This window comes from Lepisma saccharinum, chromosome 14 (genome assembly GCF_977018435.1).
Source record: "Lepisma saccharinum chromosome 14, izLepSacc3.1, whole genome shotgun sequence".
In the NCBI taxonomy this organism is placed as follows: domain Eukaryota; kingdom Metazoa; phylum Arthropoda; class Insecta; order Zygentoma; family Lepismatidae; genus Lepisma; species Lepisma saccharinum.
In genome coordinates this window covers 16,344,496-16,365,719 of record NC_139242.1, presented here as the reverse complement: position 1 = coordinate 16,365,719, position 21,224 = coordinate 16,344,496, and the positions used below count along the sequence as shown (strand labels likewise).

General features: G+C 36.1%; 1 protein-coding gene across 1 annotated transcript in view; it reads right to left on the bottom strand.

The window, feature by feature from the left end:
* The window catches only part of Cap-D2 (CAP-D2 condensin subunit), a 98,420-nt gene that overhangs the window by 68,593 nt on the left and 8,603 nt on the right, over positions 1 to 21,224 (bottom strand). The window contains exons 3-6 of the mRNA XM_083135185.1: positions 18,842 to 18,976; positions 14,109 to 14,290; positions 9,714 to 9,859; positions 4,765 to 4,915 (exon numbers count right to left, since the gene is read on the bottom strand). Coding sequence (XP_082991311.1) covers positions 4,765 to 4,915; positions 9,714 to 9,859; positions 14,109 to 14,290; positions 18,842 to 18,976 — 614 coding nt within the window. The remainder of the gene's footprint in view (positions 1 to 4,764; positions 4,916 to 9,713; positions 9,860 to 14,108; positions 14,291 to 18,841; positions 18,977 to 21,224) is intronic.

The following is a 21,224-nucleotide window of genomic DNA, read 5'->3' as shown; positions in this document are numbered from 1 at the left end:
GGCACGCACGAAACTAGAAAGTATGTAAGACTGAATGAACTTAACATGCTTCCAAAGTTCTCTGGCAATTCAGAAAAATGCAGTCCAAGTAAATTTATTAAAAGTTTAACTTCGTATTTGCAAGTGCCAGATACACAACGATTAGAGTGCATTTCTAATTGCTTCAAGGACCAGCAGAGGGCTGGTACAATACACAAGACACTTTTGTGACATACCAAGATTTCGTAAGGGAATTCTTGCAACACTATACATCATATTCCTTGATGCAAGCTCAATTTTCCGAACTTAGAAGTAGAAGATATGACAGCAAGAGTGGTGTTAGTATGGAAGTTCTTGCAGTACGCACTTACTATACTTATTACAACTTAGTGGAACATCCTAACGATTCTGAAGCTATTGATATTTTGGTTAACCAGCTGCCCACATCTATCGCTCAGTCGGTAATAGCTGCTAGATTGAACAAAGGTAGATGATGTAATCAATCTGTTGAAAAGATTAGATCTAGTAAATGTAAGATCCAATAAAAAGTTTGAATTGCCTGATGGGTTCAATGCTATGAATTTGAAATCTGGAAAGAATATTTCAAAGTCTGATGATTCTAATAATAAGCAAAGAGTGCAAGCTGTTAATAAACAAAATGAAATGTCCTTAAGCGTTGGTGAACAATTTTAAACGATATTCAGTTTTGCAAAATAATGACAATAATGTACAATCTATGCCCGGCAATTCAGATTCATCCCACAGTCATACATCAAGCAGGAAAAATATTAGATTTACGGGAAATAAGAGACCGAGACAAAACTTTGATGCAAGGGCTAGCAACAGTAATAACAGCAATCAGGTATCACCTTATTGTAATAGAAATTTCAGAAGGAGGAATTTCAATAACTGTAACAATCAGTTTGGAAATAATAGAAGACCTGATGGTAATTTCCAAAATTACCAAGGAAATAGAACATTTTCGAACAATAGGTTTAATTGGCATTCTGGTAACTATCAAGGTCCAGTAAATGATAGTAACGAACAGCGTAGTAGTTGGTAGTTTTCTACAAACCTTTATTCATCTAGTATATGTCCAATGTGTGCAAGGCCAAATGAAGTTGATCAAGCTAGAAACGAAAATAATCAAGCAAGGACTATGACTAATTCTTTTAATGCAAATGCTCTAAATTTTGACTGTAGGGAAACTGCATGTAAACAGTTTGATCAGCCTACATCGAGTGTAAGATTAAATGAATGCCACAGGTGATCTTAGATTTTCAAGCATTCGCAGTACAAAGTTTAAGAGTTTATAAGATTAAGAACTTTCTTATACTATATTATTGTTATTGTCTCAAAGAACTGTTATACTGTTAAACAAGCAATCATTATTCTTAGATTGAATGTTACGAAAGGAAAGCATTTCAACATTTATGATCATGTAAAAGTTTAGTTTCAACAAAGGCTTTGCAATTTAATCTTGTTTACAATATTGTATATGGTTGAGTTAAATATTCTCTTCATGTAAAAAAAGGCATTTGAAGTTATAATGATGAATAAGTGTATAATATTGTAATAATGTCATCCTGTACGAACGCATAAGTATTGAAAACATTAAGTCTGTGATAAAGATTATCGCCCATAGCTAAACATCATTAATGTTGAAGAGTTTGAAAAACCTAAGTAAGAGTTAGATTTTATTTATCGCCGAGGAGAATAGATATAATTTTTATATTAAAATGCATAAGTGTCAAGACGTTGAACTGACCTCATTAATTTTAATGTGAAGTAATGGATACTTACAATTTGAGCTCCAGTCCTAAGAAAGGAAGAGTCAAAGAGAGATTTATTATTTTAATGTTAAATGGGTAATAATCCTTTATGTAAGGTACCCAGATCTATGAATGCTCTAGGAGGTATGACTCCATGATAAAGAGTAACTAGGTTAGCTTCTTGATTTGGACTTAGTTTACCTACAAATATTATGAAGAAAACTACTCGTGTCAATATTTAATTACTATAGGGTGACTCAAAAGTTTCTGACGACTCGTCATTCCCTTCACCGAGGAAGGGGAATGTTGTGACTGTTCTATCTGACATCACAAATTTATTTTACTTCTTATGTTCATTTGTAAATGTACAATTATAATTATTAACTATTTTTAACTTCAACTATTAATGTTAAAGTTGATGTTTTATAAGGTTGGTTTTCTCTTTATGATAAGTTGTATTACATTAATATGTTTGGCAACACTGTCATTGCCATGATAACAGTCAAGAATTCGATGTAACAGTTGCGAAGTTTTGTGATAAAAGTTTCTACCAAAAAGTGATTTGTTGCGTTTCCATTTATGCTAATATTCAGGTAATTTAGATATGTAATCAGCCCACAGAAGTTTTTCTTCGCCTTTGTGAATTGTGAAAGATATTTTGCATTTAATAACAGTAAACAAATAATTAAACATCGACGGCAACAAGCACAAGCCATGTAATTTATTTCATTCATTCTGAAAATTCTAATATCCAGATAACCAACTGAGACATATGAATATATTCCGGCTAACAACTATGTTTTTTAGCTGCATCACTATTGTGGGGGAGAAACATGCCTCGTTTGCACCACCCCAGGAACAAATCCTGTGGATTATGAAGAGCAGTGGGAAAAGAGCACTTCCCTGTTTTATTCCATTACTTATACTGAACCACTCCATTCTTCCCACTGATGTCTTCACACAGATCTTGTTGGCCTTGTATGTGCTCTGCACTCTACACACTATCTCTTCCTTGACTCCTTTCTCTCTTAGAGCTTTCCAAATCTTTGTTCTGTCCATGCTATCGTATGACTTTTCTATATTTAGGAATGCCATAATCAAATCATTTCCATACTCGTAGTGCCTTTCCTGCATTTGCCTTATGGTGAATATCAGATCTACTGTTAATCTTCCTCTTCTAAATCCATACTGCTCCTCTCTCATGTTCAGCTTTGTCACTTCCCTTTTTCTTTTCTCTAATATTTCCTCATACACCTTTGCTGAGTGGCACATTAGTGTTATTCCTCTGTAGTTGTTACATTCCTTTCTGTCCCCCTTCTTTTTGAATATTGGAACTATTAGTCCCTTTGCCCAATCTCTTGCCACACTGTTTTCAACACACTGTACAGCCACTGCATACCAATCACTTGTAATGTCCCTGCAAGACATATGCCTTGAGTTTCTAATTTAACTTCTTCTTCAAGGGTTAATAATTATTGTCACTTATTGTTAAATACATTGTTTAGTAATGTAGAGTCCTTCCTTCCTAACCTGCCGCCCCTGCATAGGGGACACCCGATTGGCTTGCCAATTCCCGACTAACACTCGGGGGTGTCATGGTATCCTTTGTTCCCTGACCTAGCGGCTGCTAGTCGGAAGCATCAAACTAGTTAGTGACCAGGAGGGTGCCCCTTCTCCTATGTCCTGCTCGTTGGGGGTGCCAATTAGCTATGGCCAGTTCCCAGCTAAGGTTTGGAGGTACCGCGTGCTTCCTACTTTCTTTTGCAGGTGAGCCTGTGACGTCATCAGCAACCAAAGCCCTAAAAAAAATTAGGTCCCCATACTCCCCCTTATCTCTTCGAGACCAGAAGTGGTGTAGGTAAAAGCACGTGTGCGGTACAGGTAAATGTACTTGAGAGTTACTGGTAAAAGACACGTATGCAAGTGTTCTAACAGACATTCTTATATTGTGTTTATAATAAATAAATAAACTAATCTGGTGTAACCTTTCTTTACACATAGCAAGCCCTGATATATTTTGGAGTTTGCGTTCACAGACTGTTTAAAAAGTTAGCACCTATGGGTAAACTTTTGCCACCCTCCTAATTGAAGTGTTGAGTGAAGGCTGCACTGTACTGCTGTGTTGTTCAGGGGTGGTCGTTGCACACTCCTACTCCTAGTATCATTTCCACTGGCACTTCATCTATTCCAGGTGCTCTACCTCTCCTACCTTACACAAATATCCCCGCTTTCCATCAACAAGGCATTCCACATACTACTGCCAGCACGAGGCTTGAAGGGGTGTCATACTTGAGACCAGCATGGAAGTGAAAACCAATCTCAAGCAAACACACAGTAAGAAATTGCTAAAACTCCGAAGTATGTGTTAACAGACATTAACAGACATCAAACCATTAAACAAAATTGCATATGTGCCACGATTAAATTGGAATTAAACAATCGAAACTTGGGTCATAATAACTGTTCCAATTATAATCAACAAGTACAAATATGATGTAAGGAATAGCTAGCACATCACCTTCATATCCTACATAATAATCAAGAAAAAAAAAAATGAATTCAAGATTGTTAGATTTTTATTTAGCTATTTAGCAATGTGAGCAATTGCAGATTAATGAAAAAAAAAAATGATATTCTATTTCTATTTTCGGTTCTTTTCTACCTCATGGGTTAATCACAACAATGTTGATGTGATGAATGATGAAATAATGATGAAACAAACACAATGATACAACTATACCTGAACAGGATATGAAGCTAGCATATCTGCCATTGAGGTCAATTGAAATTGAAATTCATACTAAGTGCTGATAAAACTAAAATCTTACAACAAAAAGAAATGTTTCTTTCTTGTTCTTTAATAGTACATAATTTTTAAAGACAATAAACTTGTTCAAGAGCAAAAACTGATGAATACAGAGGAGTTCCCCAATAGCTTTCACAGTGTTCCATGTGGTAAAAATAGTTTGAGAACCACTATTCTAGCGAACCTTATAATAGTTCACTTGATTACCTGCATAATTTTAAGGCTGCAGCTAAGTCCGTGGTTAAATCTCTTTATTACCGTCCCCAATATCTGAAAGAGGCTCTCCCTCATAGGTTTGAACTTTGCATGAGTAATAGATGGATCTTCTAAAATCTTGTAGCAACAATTTCCCAACATGCTAAAATAAAAAATTAAAACATTGATAGAAATAAATTTAAATTATCTAATTCCGATGAACATAGAGGTATATTTAAGAGAAGAGAGACATGGTAGTAGATAAATACAGATAAACTAGTACTCACTTTATCAGCGAAAATGTTTTTTTTTCTTTGTTCTATTAATTGCAGTGGCCACTGCTCCCATCCTCGTTGGAACTTGTTGTACTGTTGCTTGGCATGCTTCTATTGTTCGTAATTCTCCGGCCGTTGCTAGGTGTGATGTTGTTAACTGTACGCCTATGTGTGTCGTCTGCTGTTTCCCAGCACCAACTGTTGTAGTAGGGGAATCCATGTGTGGTGTGCCTGTCTGCTATCGATGTTTAGCTCATGTGGAAAGTGCATTATGGCATGTGTTTCCTTGATTTTTGTGTCTACGAGTGTGTGGAACGTGTGCTTGACTTGTACCTTTTGTATTTTATGGCTATTGTATTTGATGTGTTTAGCAAGACCAGTAGTGTTTTTTTTTTATATATAGATAGATCTGATATATGTCAGCAGGACCAACCAGAATTCAACAACACCAGGACCAACCAGAATTCAACAACACCTAACAGACGCCGACGTACAGTTAACAACAGCGCACCTAGTGGCGGCCAGAGAACTACGAACAATAGAAGCACGCCAAGCAACAGTTCAACAACTTCCAACGAGGATTTCACTGAAATTAATAGAAGAAGAAAAAAACAGTTTCGTGGATGAAGTGAGTACTAGTTTCTCCGCATTTATGGATATAGATTTGCAGCAAGTTGCTGTCTCACGCCCATGCTGATAAATGTACATTCTTTACGGTAAAGTAGGGATGGGACAGACTAATCGATACTCTATTTGTTATAAAGTTTCCATTACACCACAAGAGATAGTTTAAATCAGTGGTTCTCAAACTGTGGTAGGCATACCCCCAGGGGTACATGAACAGCTGAAGGGGGTACGGGATCAGCTCGGAAGAGAAATATCGATAATACATACACATTTTTGCTGCACGTGTGTACAGCAGACTTCACTGTTTCAGACTTCATAACTTTAACACCAAACAAGAAAATAAGTCTGATTTTGTCACGGACACTCTTATCTTTGTTTCATATGTTTTGAAATAAAATAGTCGTTCGAAATCTATATAAGACAAAGTTTGGACCGAATCTCCGCTTTAAAGTTTCAATTGCACAAGCAGACATCAAGAAACTGTCAGGCTATCCTTCTCACTAGAAACTCTGAGGATTTACAATAAATACTCTAAAATTGTGCTTGACAGTTTGTTTACAAACTTATTTGTTCTTTAGTTTTTTTTAACAAATCTGGAAAAAAAAGTATGAAAATCAAGTTTCTTTTTTTTCTTCTTACATCTTAGAATACATGTGTTTCACGTGTTTATTCTTGTAACTAATAGTAAAGATTGTAAACATAGGAACACCCAATAAGATAATAAACATAGGATTCTAATGTTTATTTGTTTGCCATCCTTCCATACTCAGTGTGAATGCCATTGTACTCTATTGCAGATACACGCCTCCAACATATCAAAAATGCCCCACCAATCAGGCAGCCAAAAATATTCCCCAAAACCCACTATTCGGAAAAAACCTATGGCATTTAGTTATGACTAAAGGGTACAATGAGAAAAAGTTTGAGAAGTTTAAATTAAACTTCCAGCCTACACTGTTGTTTTATCTATTGATATTTTGTTCCTTACTGTATCTTGGTAAACAAATTATAAATGAGTCATTATTATTTGTATCCAAATACTGGTGAAAAACAATAAAAAATAAGCATTAAAACATTCTTGGACAGTGGCATTTTCTTTCATGTTTCCTGGTTTACCGGCTCTAAACCAACCTTTTTCCTCATGTAGAGGAATTGCCAGAAAAATTGAAGTAGTTGGACTTCTGATTTTGTTTTACTTGCATGCCTGCGTTGGTGTTTTATTTCTATTATATTTAATTAATACACTGGGTCTTTCATAAATACTTGAGGGATTACAAATATTTATTGCGAGTAAAGTATTGAACTTACATTAATGAAACCAGTCCAGAACGAATGAGGAGCTCAAACAGTTTCTTTTAACACCTACAAATGTTCAATGTATGCACCATGTGTAACATGGCACGCATCGATACAATAGTCTACTTCTTGCAACACTTGCATCAACATGGGCCTGTCGATAAGTGTATATCGCTGTGATGATATGAACTCTCAGCTTAACAAAACATGCACGCACAGACTGTTTGTGTTCCTATCGTGTTGATGCGTGTCGTGTCACCCGTGGTGCATACACTGAATATTTTGTAGGTGTTAAAAAAAAAAAAACTGTTTGAGTTCCTCGTTTGTTCTGGACTGGTTTCATTAACAAAAGTTCAATAGTTTACTTGCAATATTTTTTTTTACCTCTCAATTATTTATGAAACACCCGGTATAATAAATATATATATACAATAAATAAGAATTGTTGCAGTAAACCAGGTCAAATTTTCAGAATATGCCACTGTACAACATACCTAAAGCTGGAAAATACATTACTTTTTAAATCTATAAACAACACAATGAATATTTTCTTTAACAGGTAACATTTCACAAATTTCACGTTTCCATCATCAGAACAATAGAGTTCTACGAATGCAATGCTATGAATTATTCATTGAAGCATTTCCATATAAGCTACGGTAACTATCCTGCAACTGATTCAGCAAATTATGTAGCTCATAACTTGCAATTTCTCCCGATCGGCGTGTGTATCCTGGTTTGTGTCGCCTGCTGTGCTTTCTGCTTCCTGTTGTCAGGTGGCACTGCCTGGTGGTGGTTGGGTTGGGATATACTGCCAGCCACCCGGGAATAAACAAAGCAGTGACGTGGTACCATCTCTGCTCCAGATGCCGTACTCTTAGTGAATGAAGACAGAGGGTCTTTGAAATTAATAGGATTTAACCATTAAATTGTGCAACACGGAAATACAAAATTTCATGTAAGTAATTTTAAACTGCGTTTACCGTATCCATCATGAATATGTTTGCTTTCTTTCTTTCAACTGAACCAGATCTGATGATGCGAAGCAAGACATTTTTGAAACATTACCTATTTTTAGAAAACTGTGTTATTTATAAATTAAAAAGTGAACAATAAAAATATATTTAATTCATGTTATGTGACTTGAGATATTGCGAGATATTAATATACACTTGTAGAGATAATTATACATAGTGGTCACCAATTTTAATAAAAAAAAATTAAAAGGCATGAAGACACATTTCATGTATACATTAAAATATTTTTGTTTGAAATATCTCCAATAATCAGATTACTATGAAAGTGCTTTAATTCTGTACTCTTACTCTATGTGTGAGGTCCTCCGGATCAAGCTTAAAGCTACAAATGGGAGATTGACAAGTAAACTATCTATCTTTATCAACCCAAATAGCCATGCGTACATATCAATAAAACTGATGTCTGCAGGTTGGCCACTCTAGGATCATGATAAAATTCAAGTATAATTCACATTTGTCAAGGTGAACTTTCCAAAAATTCAAGGGTACAAGCAGATGCTTTCTCTACATCAACATCGCACCATTAATACATATGCACACACAAATATATTAACAATATAAAGGGTCTGTGTGATTCCAATGTATCCAAAAACTCTTAACTCAATTCAATTAAAAGGTACATACTGTATATTTAAAATATTTAATTTAAGGTACGGAGTTTACATTTGCAATTCCACATATCTAGACTTGAAATACATCGTCAAACACATGTGACTGATCTTACGGGATATACTAATCTACGAAAATTTGTTAATTGTACAAGAACTTCAAACTCAAATTTGTACATTCAACTTTAGGATATCTTATCTTGCAATAATCTTTTGTCTGTGAGATAGGCTGTTCTGTAAAAGACACTAAAAAAGTAAACGGATTGAGAGATTTTTGTTTTATTTTCCCCGCAGCTTTCATTTCCTTCCTCGATAAAAATAAAACCTATATTGAGAAAAACTTGCCTCAGAGCATTTATAAATATATGAACTCAATGGGACTTGGATTAATAAAAGTTGCAATTTTTCACGTCTACGGAGAAAAATTCACGTAAAGAGTGGGCCACAAAAAAGTAGCCACAAACTGAAACAATGAGCAAGTGGATAATTACCATTATTACAGTTATTACAATAACAATTTATTTCTAAAGGTTTGGTAACATACTCACTTGCCACAAGAGATGCTGGAAACGGTGCCCGTTTAAATGAATGATAAATGTTGGCATGAGGTACTGTGGAGCTGGGCTGCTTATTATTACCTTGTAGAATTCCCTGACCCAATAATTCATGCATAATTCTGGGAATTCAAGGAATTCCCGGTGAGTTGTCACATTCACAGAAATGTTACAAAAAACAATGAAACATTTGAGAAATAAAAAAGAAAAGAAAGCTTTTATTATAGTGTGACCACACAGAAAAGAACCTTCGGCCAAAAGTTTCCACTTCAACTGGGGCCATAAGGAAGCGTGCTCCACTCTACCCCTCCCCTCCATGTGGTAGTACAATGCACGGGACTTGCAGGTCTGTGCAGGCTCTTTTCCCTGTGGTCCATCCTACTAAACCAATGCAAGCAGTGTTTGTGATAGCATCAACACAAGTACAGCCAGATTTCATTGCACAGAGGAACTGGTAGGAAACAGAAATGTGTGTGTAATTGGACACTGCCCTCTGCAAGGCAACTGTATAAAACCACAAAAGCAGAAATACTCAAAGAGAAATGCATACAAATATTAACTTACTTCACAAATTCTTCCTCAGCCACAGGAGGGTCCCACAACTTATGAAGAGGCAACTGCAACAATTCATAAATTGATATTAATGCTGAATTTTTCCTACTTGCCCAATCCCAGAGATCATCTTCGCATTTCCTGGATTTTTTACGACCCTGTAACACAAAACATATCAATAACAAAAATAACATTGTCTTCCAATAAATATTATCACACGGTAATTGTCTTTGACAACTTTCTGTAAATTTAAAAATAGAACTATGCAAGTGTATCACAAATTAACCTGTAGTAAAGAATTGGAGATGCATATGTTAAACCTGGTGATTAATAACAAATAACAATGAGTTTGATTGGCAGTAACAATAACCACTTTAGAGTAAGTAAAATAATGCATCAAGATTTGTCGATATTTCCCTGGTATCAGTTAGCATATTTACATGTGTATAATGAGCATGCATGTATAATGCGCACCCTGCTCTTTGATGGGGAAAATAAATAAATAAAACTCAACTAAATCTTTAATAAAACTCAAATACATTATAACAAATTTACAAAAACAAAATTAAATCCTTAGAATAAACAATTATATTTCATACATAATACACAGTACAACTCAAGTTCAAGAGTGGCTTTCTTAGCTGTTGCTATGCAGATGAAGCGAATGGCACCATACTCATTCAATGAGTCACCTGTTGCTATGCCAAGAGAAGTATTAACTTGTGTATACAATTAGTAGGGAGACAAATTTATGGTAAATAAAAACTGAGGAGAGCGGTAAATAAAATGTTAGATCAGGGGTATATACCAGCGGTGGAAAAAAAGTAATTGGCACACACTTTTTCATTATGAGAGGAAACAACATACAAAAGACCTATAAATTGATAAACTACTTCATTTTTATATACTGTACACATACACAAGTACTTAGCTGTCCAACCAAAAAGAAAACATCCACACAAAATCACTTCATTTCTAAATTGCATATATCTCAAGTGATTTATTCATTGTATGTATTTAAAGGATATCCTTGCTGTCCAACAAATAAAATAATGACTACTGCACATACACAAACACATGTTGAAAATCACATGATGATAAACAAAATTCATTCATGACTGAACACAAATGACACCATTGTTTCCCTTGATGTGTGGAACAGACTAATCTTATCGCTGCTACAGCTAGCAAGTTCTATGAAACTGGAAGTTGAGTAGACATTCGGGTGAAGAGAGGAATGCAGCTTGACAGGGAGCGAAGTTATCGACCTGAGATTATGTGCATGGGAAATCCCAATTTGCAGCGTCTTCCTGATGTGATCGAAGATAAAACGTTCTTCAACTGCAAGTAGTAGGAAACTTTAAGCAAACGATTCGTTACAAATCGGCAGTTTGCGCGCACAACCTCGATTGCCGGTTTTTGCGTGTTTTCTACCTAATTTGATGATATTTCACGGTTATTTCGCGAAAAACTGTTCATTTCGTGGAAAAGCACACATTTCGCATTACTTCGCGAATAAAACTCATGCATATTTCATCAGTTTAGAAGTAAAAAAAGAGATTACTTGAAAAGCAAAATTAACGAAATTGAAACAAACAGCAAAAATAAAAATATCAGAGATTTATATAAAGGTGTAAATGAATTTAGAAAGGGGTGGCAACCTAAAGTAAACTTGATAAAAGATAAAGACGGTGATTTTCTAGCTGACCCAAACGATATTCTAAATAGATGGAAGAACTACTTTAATGACCTTTTAAATGTTCATGTAGGAGATAAATCAGAAGTAAATGAAGTACACACAGCAGAACCTTTAGTTCCAGAACCTAACTTGACTGAAGTTAAAGATGCTATTAAAAGGCTAAAGAATAACAAAGCACCTGGCATTGATTTAATACCAGCTGAGTTAATTAAATATGGTGGAAATTCATTAATATGTCAAATTCATAAATTAATTTGTTTAATATGGAATAAAGAAGAAATCCCTCAACAGTGGAAAGAATCCATAATTGTTCCTGTGTTTAAAAAAGGTGATAAAATGAACTGCAGTAATTACCGTGGAATATCTCTACTCTCAACAACATACAAAATATTGTCTAACATTCTTTTAACAAGATTAACCCCATATGCTAATGAAATTATAGGTGATTATCAATGTGGATTTAAACGTAACAGATCAACTACAGATCAAATTTTTCACATCAGACAGACACTTGAAAAAAAGTGGGAATATAATCAAAATGTCCATCAGCTATTCATTGATTTCAAAAAAGCATATGATTCGGTCAAAAGAGATAAATTATATAATATATTAGTAGAGTTTGGAATACCTAAGAAGCTTGTTAGTATGATAAAAATATGCACCAGTGAAATAGAAAGTAAAATTCGTGTGGGTAATAATATGTCTGACAAATTTACAATTCATGATGGGTTAAAACAAGGAGATGCATTATCTCCATTGCTCTTTAATTTTGCCTTAGAATATGCTGTAAGGAAGGTAAAAGAAACTAAAGAAGGACTAAAATTAAATGGTGTGACTCAGTTGTTAGCATATGCAGATGATGTAGACTTACTGGGGGATGATGTGAATACAATTAAGAATAATGCTAAAATATTTTTCAAAACTGCTAAAGAGATAGGTTTGGAAGTTAACAAAGAGAAAACTAAATATATGCTTACAGGCCGAAACCAAGTGTTAGGTAATAATCAAAATCTAATTATTGATAACAACTCGTTTGAACCAGTTTCCAAATTCAAATACTTAGGAGTAATATTAACAAATAAAAATTATATTAAAGAGGAAATAAAAAGTAGGCTTAATTCAGGAAATGCATGTTACTTCTCTCTTCATAAACTTTTGTCTTCTCGTTTAATATCTAAGAAACTAAAAGTTAAAATATACAAAACAGTAATTTTGCCTGTAGTATTATATGGGTGTGAAACTTGGTCCCTTACATTGAAAGAGGAACATAAATTGAGAGTATTTGAAAATAAGATCCTTAGGAAAATCTTTGGACCTAAAAGGGATGAGGAGACAGGTGAGTGGAGAAGGTTACATAATTTAGAACTACATAATTTGTACTCATGTCCAGATATTATTAGAATAATTAAATCAAGAAGACTTAGGTGGGCAGGCCATGTGGCACGAATGGGAGAGGAAAGAGGAGTTTACAGGATTCTTGTTGGGAAACCAGATGGTAAGAGACCTGTAGGAAGGCCAAGACGAAGATGGAGGGACAACGTTGAGATGGACCTAAAGGAAATCGGTAGGGATGGAAAAGAGTATATAGATCTTGCTCAAGATAGGGAAAGATGGAAGGCCTGTGTTGCTGCAGCCATGAACCTTCGGGTTTAAGAAGGCTAGAGAGTTAGTTAGTTAGTTAGCATATTTCATCATTGGGGGTGTAGTTACGTGCAGAATGTTCAAAATTGCATCTTTTTTTCACATTTTGCGATTTCGCGCATCGCGAAAATTCAATGTCCCTAACAATTAGTCAACAACCCACGCCACCACTCCCTCCACTGTGTTCATTATCCTAAAGCTTTTACTTCTGTAACCACCTTGTTTATTCTGTAGCAGAAGAAAGCGAGATCAAAATTATGTTATGGATTTGCAGTGCCAGGAAGGTATTTTCTATTATTTCTCACCCAACAAATATTGCTGATAAACATCCCGTGTAATGGGAGGTGAATGCTTGAATTCTGCCAGAAAGGCACCACTTTTCTTGGTGTCACAGAACATTCCATTGCAAAGTGAAAAATCATGGCAAATGGCAATTTAACTTTTATAGTGTGTCTTTAAAAAAATATTATTACTAAAGACATCCAACCTGGTAATTTGTATTTGCACCTGTTGATATATATATATATGGTTATACACAGTGACAAAGTGAAAGTATGCATGGTTTCATGTTGGCTGTCCGAAATGTTCAGTTTCTTAGGGTAAACAATTTGGAAAAAAGTGTGCATTATACACAAGTAAATACCGGTGGAGGCACATAGCGGTTCGGGTCCCACTTTAAAATGTAGGCCCAATCTCGATTAGCTTTAAAGTGAATAAAGTGGACTTAAAACACCAACCAACTCAAATAAGTAAATACGGTAGTCACTATACTTAGTTACAGATGATGTAAAAAAATATTACACAGTAATTGAGAATATGCGTATCTCAATTACTGACGGTGTTTGTGTGTGTATTCTTGTTATCTTGCACCACTTTTCTACCACTCTTGGCTAATAGTGATGATGTGGATGATTGATGATGCAAAATGTTCACGATATGAAAAAATTGCCCTTTTTAAAACATGAACCAGCTGATTAAAATTACAGATCTAAAAAAAAATGTCACAAAACCACCCTCTATATTGGTGTAGTAAGTGCCATATTCGAACATATTATTGTGCTACTTACTTTTCCGTCTATGTATGCAGTATCTGAGTTTTGCTGAAAAAACTTCTCCTCAAATGAAATGATCATCTGCGTGAGGATGTATGTCATCATCTTCATCAGATTCAGAAATTTGGTTGATGTTTCATAATCCATTTCACCATCATCCATTGTAAGTGTAAACTGAGTTACCAGTTGATGAAAGCCTGAAAAGAAACAATGCAGAGGTGACTCAAACAAAGCAACAGAAGAAAAACAATTAATTAATCAAAAAAACCTTACAGAAAAATTTCACAACATTATGGGTTATTTAAAAATCTCAAACATTTTCAGTGCCAGGTATAATCACAATGTGAGATGAAAACAGTCTCAATTTACAATATGAAAATGTAATTGATCACACCATGAGCTGTCCATATATTAACAAGGTAAAGTTCATTGTGCATATTGCACAGTGCCATGAAGGCAAATATGGGGTAATGTGGTGTGGTAGGGTCCCGCACATTCTCAACCTTCCAATTTTATAGGTGATGTGATCAGCACTACATTCCAGCTACCTAGGTACAGAATTTGCCATACCTAAACATCCTCCGTGTCCCCCATCAGATGTAAAACCATAACCATAAATCTTGGGGTGTAGTATGCACTGACAAAGTAATGCTAGTTCAGAGATGCCAAGGGTCTGACGACCACTCTCCCCCCACTTAAACAGAGCAGGGAGGAGGGTATCCTTCCCTATTTCGTTTGACTGTTCTTTTTTTCAAGGGTAGCAAAATATTCAGTCCACTCCCTTCCATCAGTAACATCTCGATGAACGAAGGACAATTTCATCAAATCTCAATGTTTTCGTCTTTCATTACGTCTATTAATTACAGTCATTATTATTATACATATTCAAACTTACATGCAAAAAAATGTAAACCCATACAAAGTTCAACGAAAGATTGTTTTTATCAAGTTCACTTTATGCCCAAAAAGGCTAATCGGGGTTGAACCTACAGCTTAAAGTGGGATTCGAAACCACATTGTACCGCCACCGGGTAAGGAATTCTGCACCAATTGATTTCAGAGTGACGACGTTATCACTACGTCCTGGAGGAGGGTAAATTTAATGAGAGACATTCCAAAATAGAAAACTTTGGTTTCCCAGTAGTTTGATTGATTGATTTGATTTATTTTACTTCGCTTTTTGTGCCACTTTTGGCTAATTTGCGAATATGGGGATGAGTGATGATATGACGAAATGGATGAATGGACACTCACAAACATCCATGCCCATGCTAGGATTCGAAACCGGTACCCGTGGCATCGTAGCACGATGTGCTAACCACTCTGCAATGGGCCGACTGGTTTCTCAGTGGATTAGCAATTGTAACTGTGAAGAGTACAGAATACAGAATATAATCACCTTGAAAAACTGGATCCCTAATTCGATATGCAGTGGAGATGCACTACACGCTGTTTCATATATTATATTGACTGATTGATTGATTTGTTGTTTTAAGTCCACTCTAAGCTCAGTAAGGCTAATCAGGACTGGACCTACAGTTTAAAGTGGGATCCGAACCACTATGTGCCTCCATCATATCTTATATATCATACTATATATAATATTAATAACTTAATTTCTGCTTTGCTCAAAATGTTAAATTCTACCGCCTTTCGTGGTGAAGTTGTTACTACAGTGTGCTACAATGCCAGGGTTTCTGGGTTCAGGTCCCAACCTGGGTGTCCCCCCTCCCACACACAACTAAGTGCCCTTCAAACCTTTCCCTTTTCATTTTTATTAATGCATGCAAACACTTGCAAAGCAACCTACCCCCCCAACAAGATTACACACACCAATTAAAATAGACTGGAAGATTTTTTCCTGTCCCTCAGGCAGTTTATTTCTTCAAATGTGAAAAATTACTTCCCCCCTCCATTTTTCTTGCTTCTCAATGAGATATGCCTAAAGGTGTGAAAAGGCAGAAGTTGGGTTTGCAACACACACTATGTGTGCTCTCAAGTAGTTAACAACATTACTACCCGCATGAAGGAGGGCTCTCTTAGAGATCTACTGTACCTGCCTCACAGGTGGTAGGGCCCAAGAGAGGCTGCCATCCCAATGCAGCACAGTTGAGATGAGATGAGCCCCACTACATACGGCAGAGAGCTTTGAGAGCCGTGTTGCCATTGTCATTTGTCCCTGCACTTCAATCCCTGAGATGAGTGACATTTGCTCTCAAAAGCTCGGAAGCCTATCCGAAAATCATCTGGCTGATTGCCCGAAAAAACGCTGTTCATTATTCGCCTCCAGAAAAGCTTCAAGAATTATTTCAATAAAGGTTATATTTGAAGATTTGTAAAACTTACTATTACTACTAATTTGGGAAACAACATTTTAACAGTGTGTAACGAGAATATACCTCTCCTAATTGAAAATATCTCCATCCCATAACCTGACTTTGCTGCTATTTTTAAAAAAAGGTTTCTATGGCACCCTTTTTGCCAGCCCCCTCTCCTACGGGCCTGTTTTTTATGTGCCTTGCTTTGGTATTGTTCACAAAGAAACCTTAAGAACAAAAGATTTTTCTATTACAATAATATAATGAATGTTAAGAATGTTAGTAGGTATTTTACTTTATTGTCTTATCTCCACTATCCTCCAAGATCAAGAATGTGTGGGAGTCTTACCCCTCCTCCCGAGACACACGTGTCTTCATTCCATGGTGCAATGCACAAAGACATAGTTTCTTTTCTCTTTACTCCCTTCCCAATACGTTATTAAATGGACAAGAGTAGCTTCTAAGAAAATAGAACTCTTGGTGAAACCAACTAAACTTAACTAACTCTCTAGCCTTCTTAACTAACTAATGCTCTAGCCTTCTTGAACCCAAAGGTTCACAATTTCAGCAACACAGGCCTCCCATCTGTCCCTATCCTGAGCAAGATCTATATACTCTTTTCCATCTCTACCAATTTCCTTCAGGTCCATGTCAACATTATCCCTCCACCTTTGTCTTGGTCTTCCTACTGGTCTCTCACCTTCAGGTTTTCAACAAGAATCCGGCAAACTATTCTTTCCTCTCCCTTTAGTGCCCACCTAAGTCTTCTTGATTTAATCATTCTAATAATATCTGGACATGAATACAAATTATGTACTTCTAAATTATGTAATCTTCTCCACTCACCTGTCTCCTCATCACGTTTAGGCCCAAATATGTTCCTAAGGATCTTATTTTAAACACAAAGGTTTAAGCAACACAAGCCTTACATCTGTCCCAATCCTGGGAAAGATCAATCCAATCTTTCCATATTTTACCTTGGGAACATACGTGGCCTCATGTGCCTGTTTCTTGACATAACTTTTTTACAGTGCAGAGTTGTCAGCTCTATGCCAAACCTTCAATGTGAATGGTGGACTGCACCTGTCGTTGGTCAGTGGATAATCAGATCTAGCTGGGAGGACCACATAGTAGCCCACCAACCCTACCCCACCTCTTGCCAATTGTGGGATGTTCCTGGAGCCATGACAGGACAGCTCTATAAATCCCAACAGAGCAAAATTTTGACCATTTCAACGCAGTGAACAAGCCACTTGATGATGAGGTCGTCACATCCCTACGCCACTTTTGGTGAAAACGATAGGATCCAATTTTGCTCAAAACCTCAATTCGTAAAATGATTTTAAGAAGAAATTGGACTGTCAGATAGTTGAAATGTTGGAGAGTAAGCTGTGAAATTAATCACTTCCTTTATTCTTTCTTTCCTTCCTTCCATGTTTGAAGTACAAAATGTCATGGTTTGATAAAAAAAAATGTGAAAAAAGTTTGTGTATTTATAAGTAAGTATTCTTAACTCATTCTCTGTTTCAATGTTTCAGGAAATCCCAGGAATTCAAAATTTAAAAAACAAAAAAAATTGAACAAAAGTTTAAAAAAATAACATAATAATGATGTAAGTAAAAGTATTTCTGACTATGAAATAAGGGCCTGTCCTGCTTAGAGCTGCAAACAAGACACTTCTGTTCAGCACGACTTCGCAATTTTCTTTTATCCTTCTTTTTAAACTTTTATATAATGTCTAATTTCCAGAATTCCCTGAGCAAGGAAATGAATTAATTTATTTTCTATATTTTACTTCACTTTCTTTCCATTTTTGACTAACCATGAAGATGAGGATGAATGATGATATGAATAAATTAATTAAGGGTCATTCACACCCATGAACAGGCCAGGCCCTGACATCGTAGCGCACTGTGCTAACCAATCCACCATGGAGGCCGGCAGGGAAGGATTTGGAAAAGGATCCAAAAAGCTGGACTGAAGGCATAAAGCACAGCCAATTTTTCCTGTCATGGAAGCTAAAACACAAAAGCATACATAGGCACCCAACAGCTTGTTTTACACACTTGGTTGAGGAATTGTTAGCCTGGATTTCTCAAAACATGATGCTCTTAAAATGATTACTAAATTAAGTATTTTGCCCATTTCCCAAATTTCTACTGGTTTTGAGGCATACCTTTAATGTTAAAAGATCCTCACATAAGTTACTGCTGAGAATATTTGCATTTTTAATCATGTGTACCCCTTCCTTAACATCCCGTTCTATTTTTCCTTTAGCATGCGTCAAAAAGGAAACTCAATCCTGTGGTAGCTGTGGTTGGTTTTGATGAAGTGTTTGGACAACCTGGTCCTGCATATGTTATTTGTTTTGTATGTTTTTTGACAAGAATGTTGAATGCATGAGATGTAAAAAGTTATATAATGGCATACCTTTTAGTACAAGCTCCCAGACTTTGTATCTCACATAATCCTCCAACTGAGAGAAGTGAACCAACACACTGTACAGGTAATCAAAATTGTTCAGGATGAAGTCAGGGCCATCCAAGTTCGCTGCTGCTTTACAAGCTGAAATAAGAAACCACAGGTTAAAAAACAGGTTCATATTTTCATGTCAAACATTCAAAATAATTCTACAAGAATTCCAACAATGAATTATAAAGAGCATTTCTTGGATCGTCAACCATGTAAATTAGGAAAACGTTCAAAAGCATTTAATTGCTTTGGTTTGTCTTATTTCGGTTTTCTGCTACTTTTGGCTAATCGCAAAGATGAGGATGAATGATGATATGATGAAGGGACACTCAGAAACATACATGCCCAGATCAAGATTCGAACCTGAGACCCCTGGCATCACAGCACTCTGCCATGGAGGTCGACTCAAACACATTTAACTCATAGCTAAGGCCTGCATGATGAAAGAGCCAATTTGGAATTCCATTTTTGCCTCTTGAATCAGAAGGCAGGTAGGGTCACATGAACCCCAGAACCTATCAGGTTTCCATGGCAACTGGAATTTCTTGTGGTTTATTGCATTGTTCAAGTTATGCCTCAGAGCAACAGTTCAAGGTACAAGCCCAAAGGTCGCCACCAGTTAGCAAGTCAGGGGCTTCCCTATTCACTGTCTCTCCCTGACCTACAAGCAAAGAGTACACATTGACAGCAGAAGGTGCTGTCTATGATTACAAAAATCAGACAAATCACCACTTTTTGCACTGAGACTCCATCAGGGGGAAAAAAAAATCAGGGTAGGTTCTTTCTGCATTCAGGCTGTTACGATGTAAACGCTGAGCGTTTGCATTACAAATACACAAAACCTAACAACAGGGTCTCGGTTCATTCTACCAAAACTAATATCTACACCCTGTCTCAGTTATCTCTGGAGCAATGCCTCTCATAGCAGCAGAGAAGGGGAGAAAATCGAGTGGGCAGAGCAAAGGAGTGCATGCTGCTGGGAAGGATGGTAACTGCAGTCATATCCCCCCATGCAATCCCGTTCCTCTCACGTGTTCATTGGTGGAGCCATCTCACGTCATTACTTGCGCAGATACTTGTTTTTGTTCATCTGCTCAAGAGATAGATGGAACAGAGTGTAGCCTACCCTTGCAGGTTTTTTTTTAAATTTGTTTAAAATAAATTTCCAAATCACTTCATTATTATTTTAAACTTACTTTCAAAATTCATGATGTTACATGGAAAGCATGATTAGCAATTACACCAAAACCTCTGCACTCATGTTGCTTGTTTGACTTTAGTTTGAACCTTTTAATTTCAAATGCTCACTGCCTTCACTGTCTGAGGTGTTCCAACTAAGTCAAACAGGCAAAAATGGTACAGAGGTTTATAAATAATAACTTTTAACATAGGTTACAGTGTATTCTTTTAGGTATAAATATTAAACATAATTGACTACAGTTTCAAGAGACATCTTATTCTGGGTGTCCCAGTTAAAAGTAGCTAGCCTCAAGGACAATTGTCTATGAGGCAAATGACTGCTACATTGTGCAAGTAAAAATGGAATTGTCCATTGTAACGTGAACTGTGGTAGGTACTCAAGATCATCAATATCCAATCAGGCACTGATGATCATGACCCTTTACATGTAACTGTTGATTGGAACCAGGTTATTTAATCTTTTAACATAAAAGCCAGAATATATTTGGGTTTTTAATTTTAACAAAAAAATAAAATCCCAAATATTCTCGAGGTTATTGTATGTTTACTAGTATGTATTTTAAATGCCTGAGCAAGGTGGGTTGATTTAAATCAAGTGATTTTTTAAAAAAACAATCACTGATTTAAATCACTTTAAAGAAATAATTTATAGAATAATGTACATAAGGATTTTGTAGATATCAGAATCACTTTTGGTGAAAGTACATTCATTTCGTAATCATTGAATGGTATTTATTAGGCTCTAAGAAAGGGGACAAAATATATGTGCTGATGGGGTGAAGATTATACGAAAGGATATGTAATATGCAAACACACTTAAATTTCTAATCATGTTAAACAGTAAATACAGGGTGGGAAATAACCTTTTGCTAGGGGTCTGCTGGAAAAAGTAACAACAATTAAGAAATTATGGTAATACCAAATGTTTACTATGACAATTGTGGTTACAAAAACAAAATTAAAAGTTAGTTCACGACAAAGCACCTTGCTTCAAGGCAAATGCTACCCAAAACCTTCTTCGGCGAAGTGGCATTGACTTCTTCAGCAGTTCTGAATGGCCGGGTGCATCACCGGACCTGAATGCAGCGGTACACTTTGGGGCTATTCTGAAGGACGCAGTTGAGTCCTTGATGATAGTGGA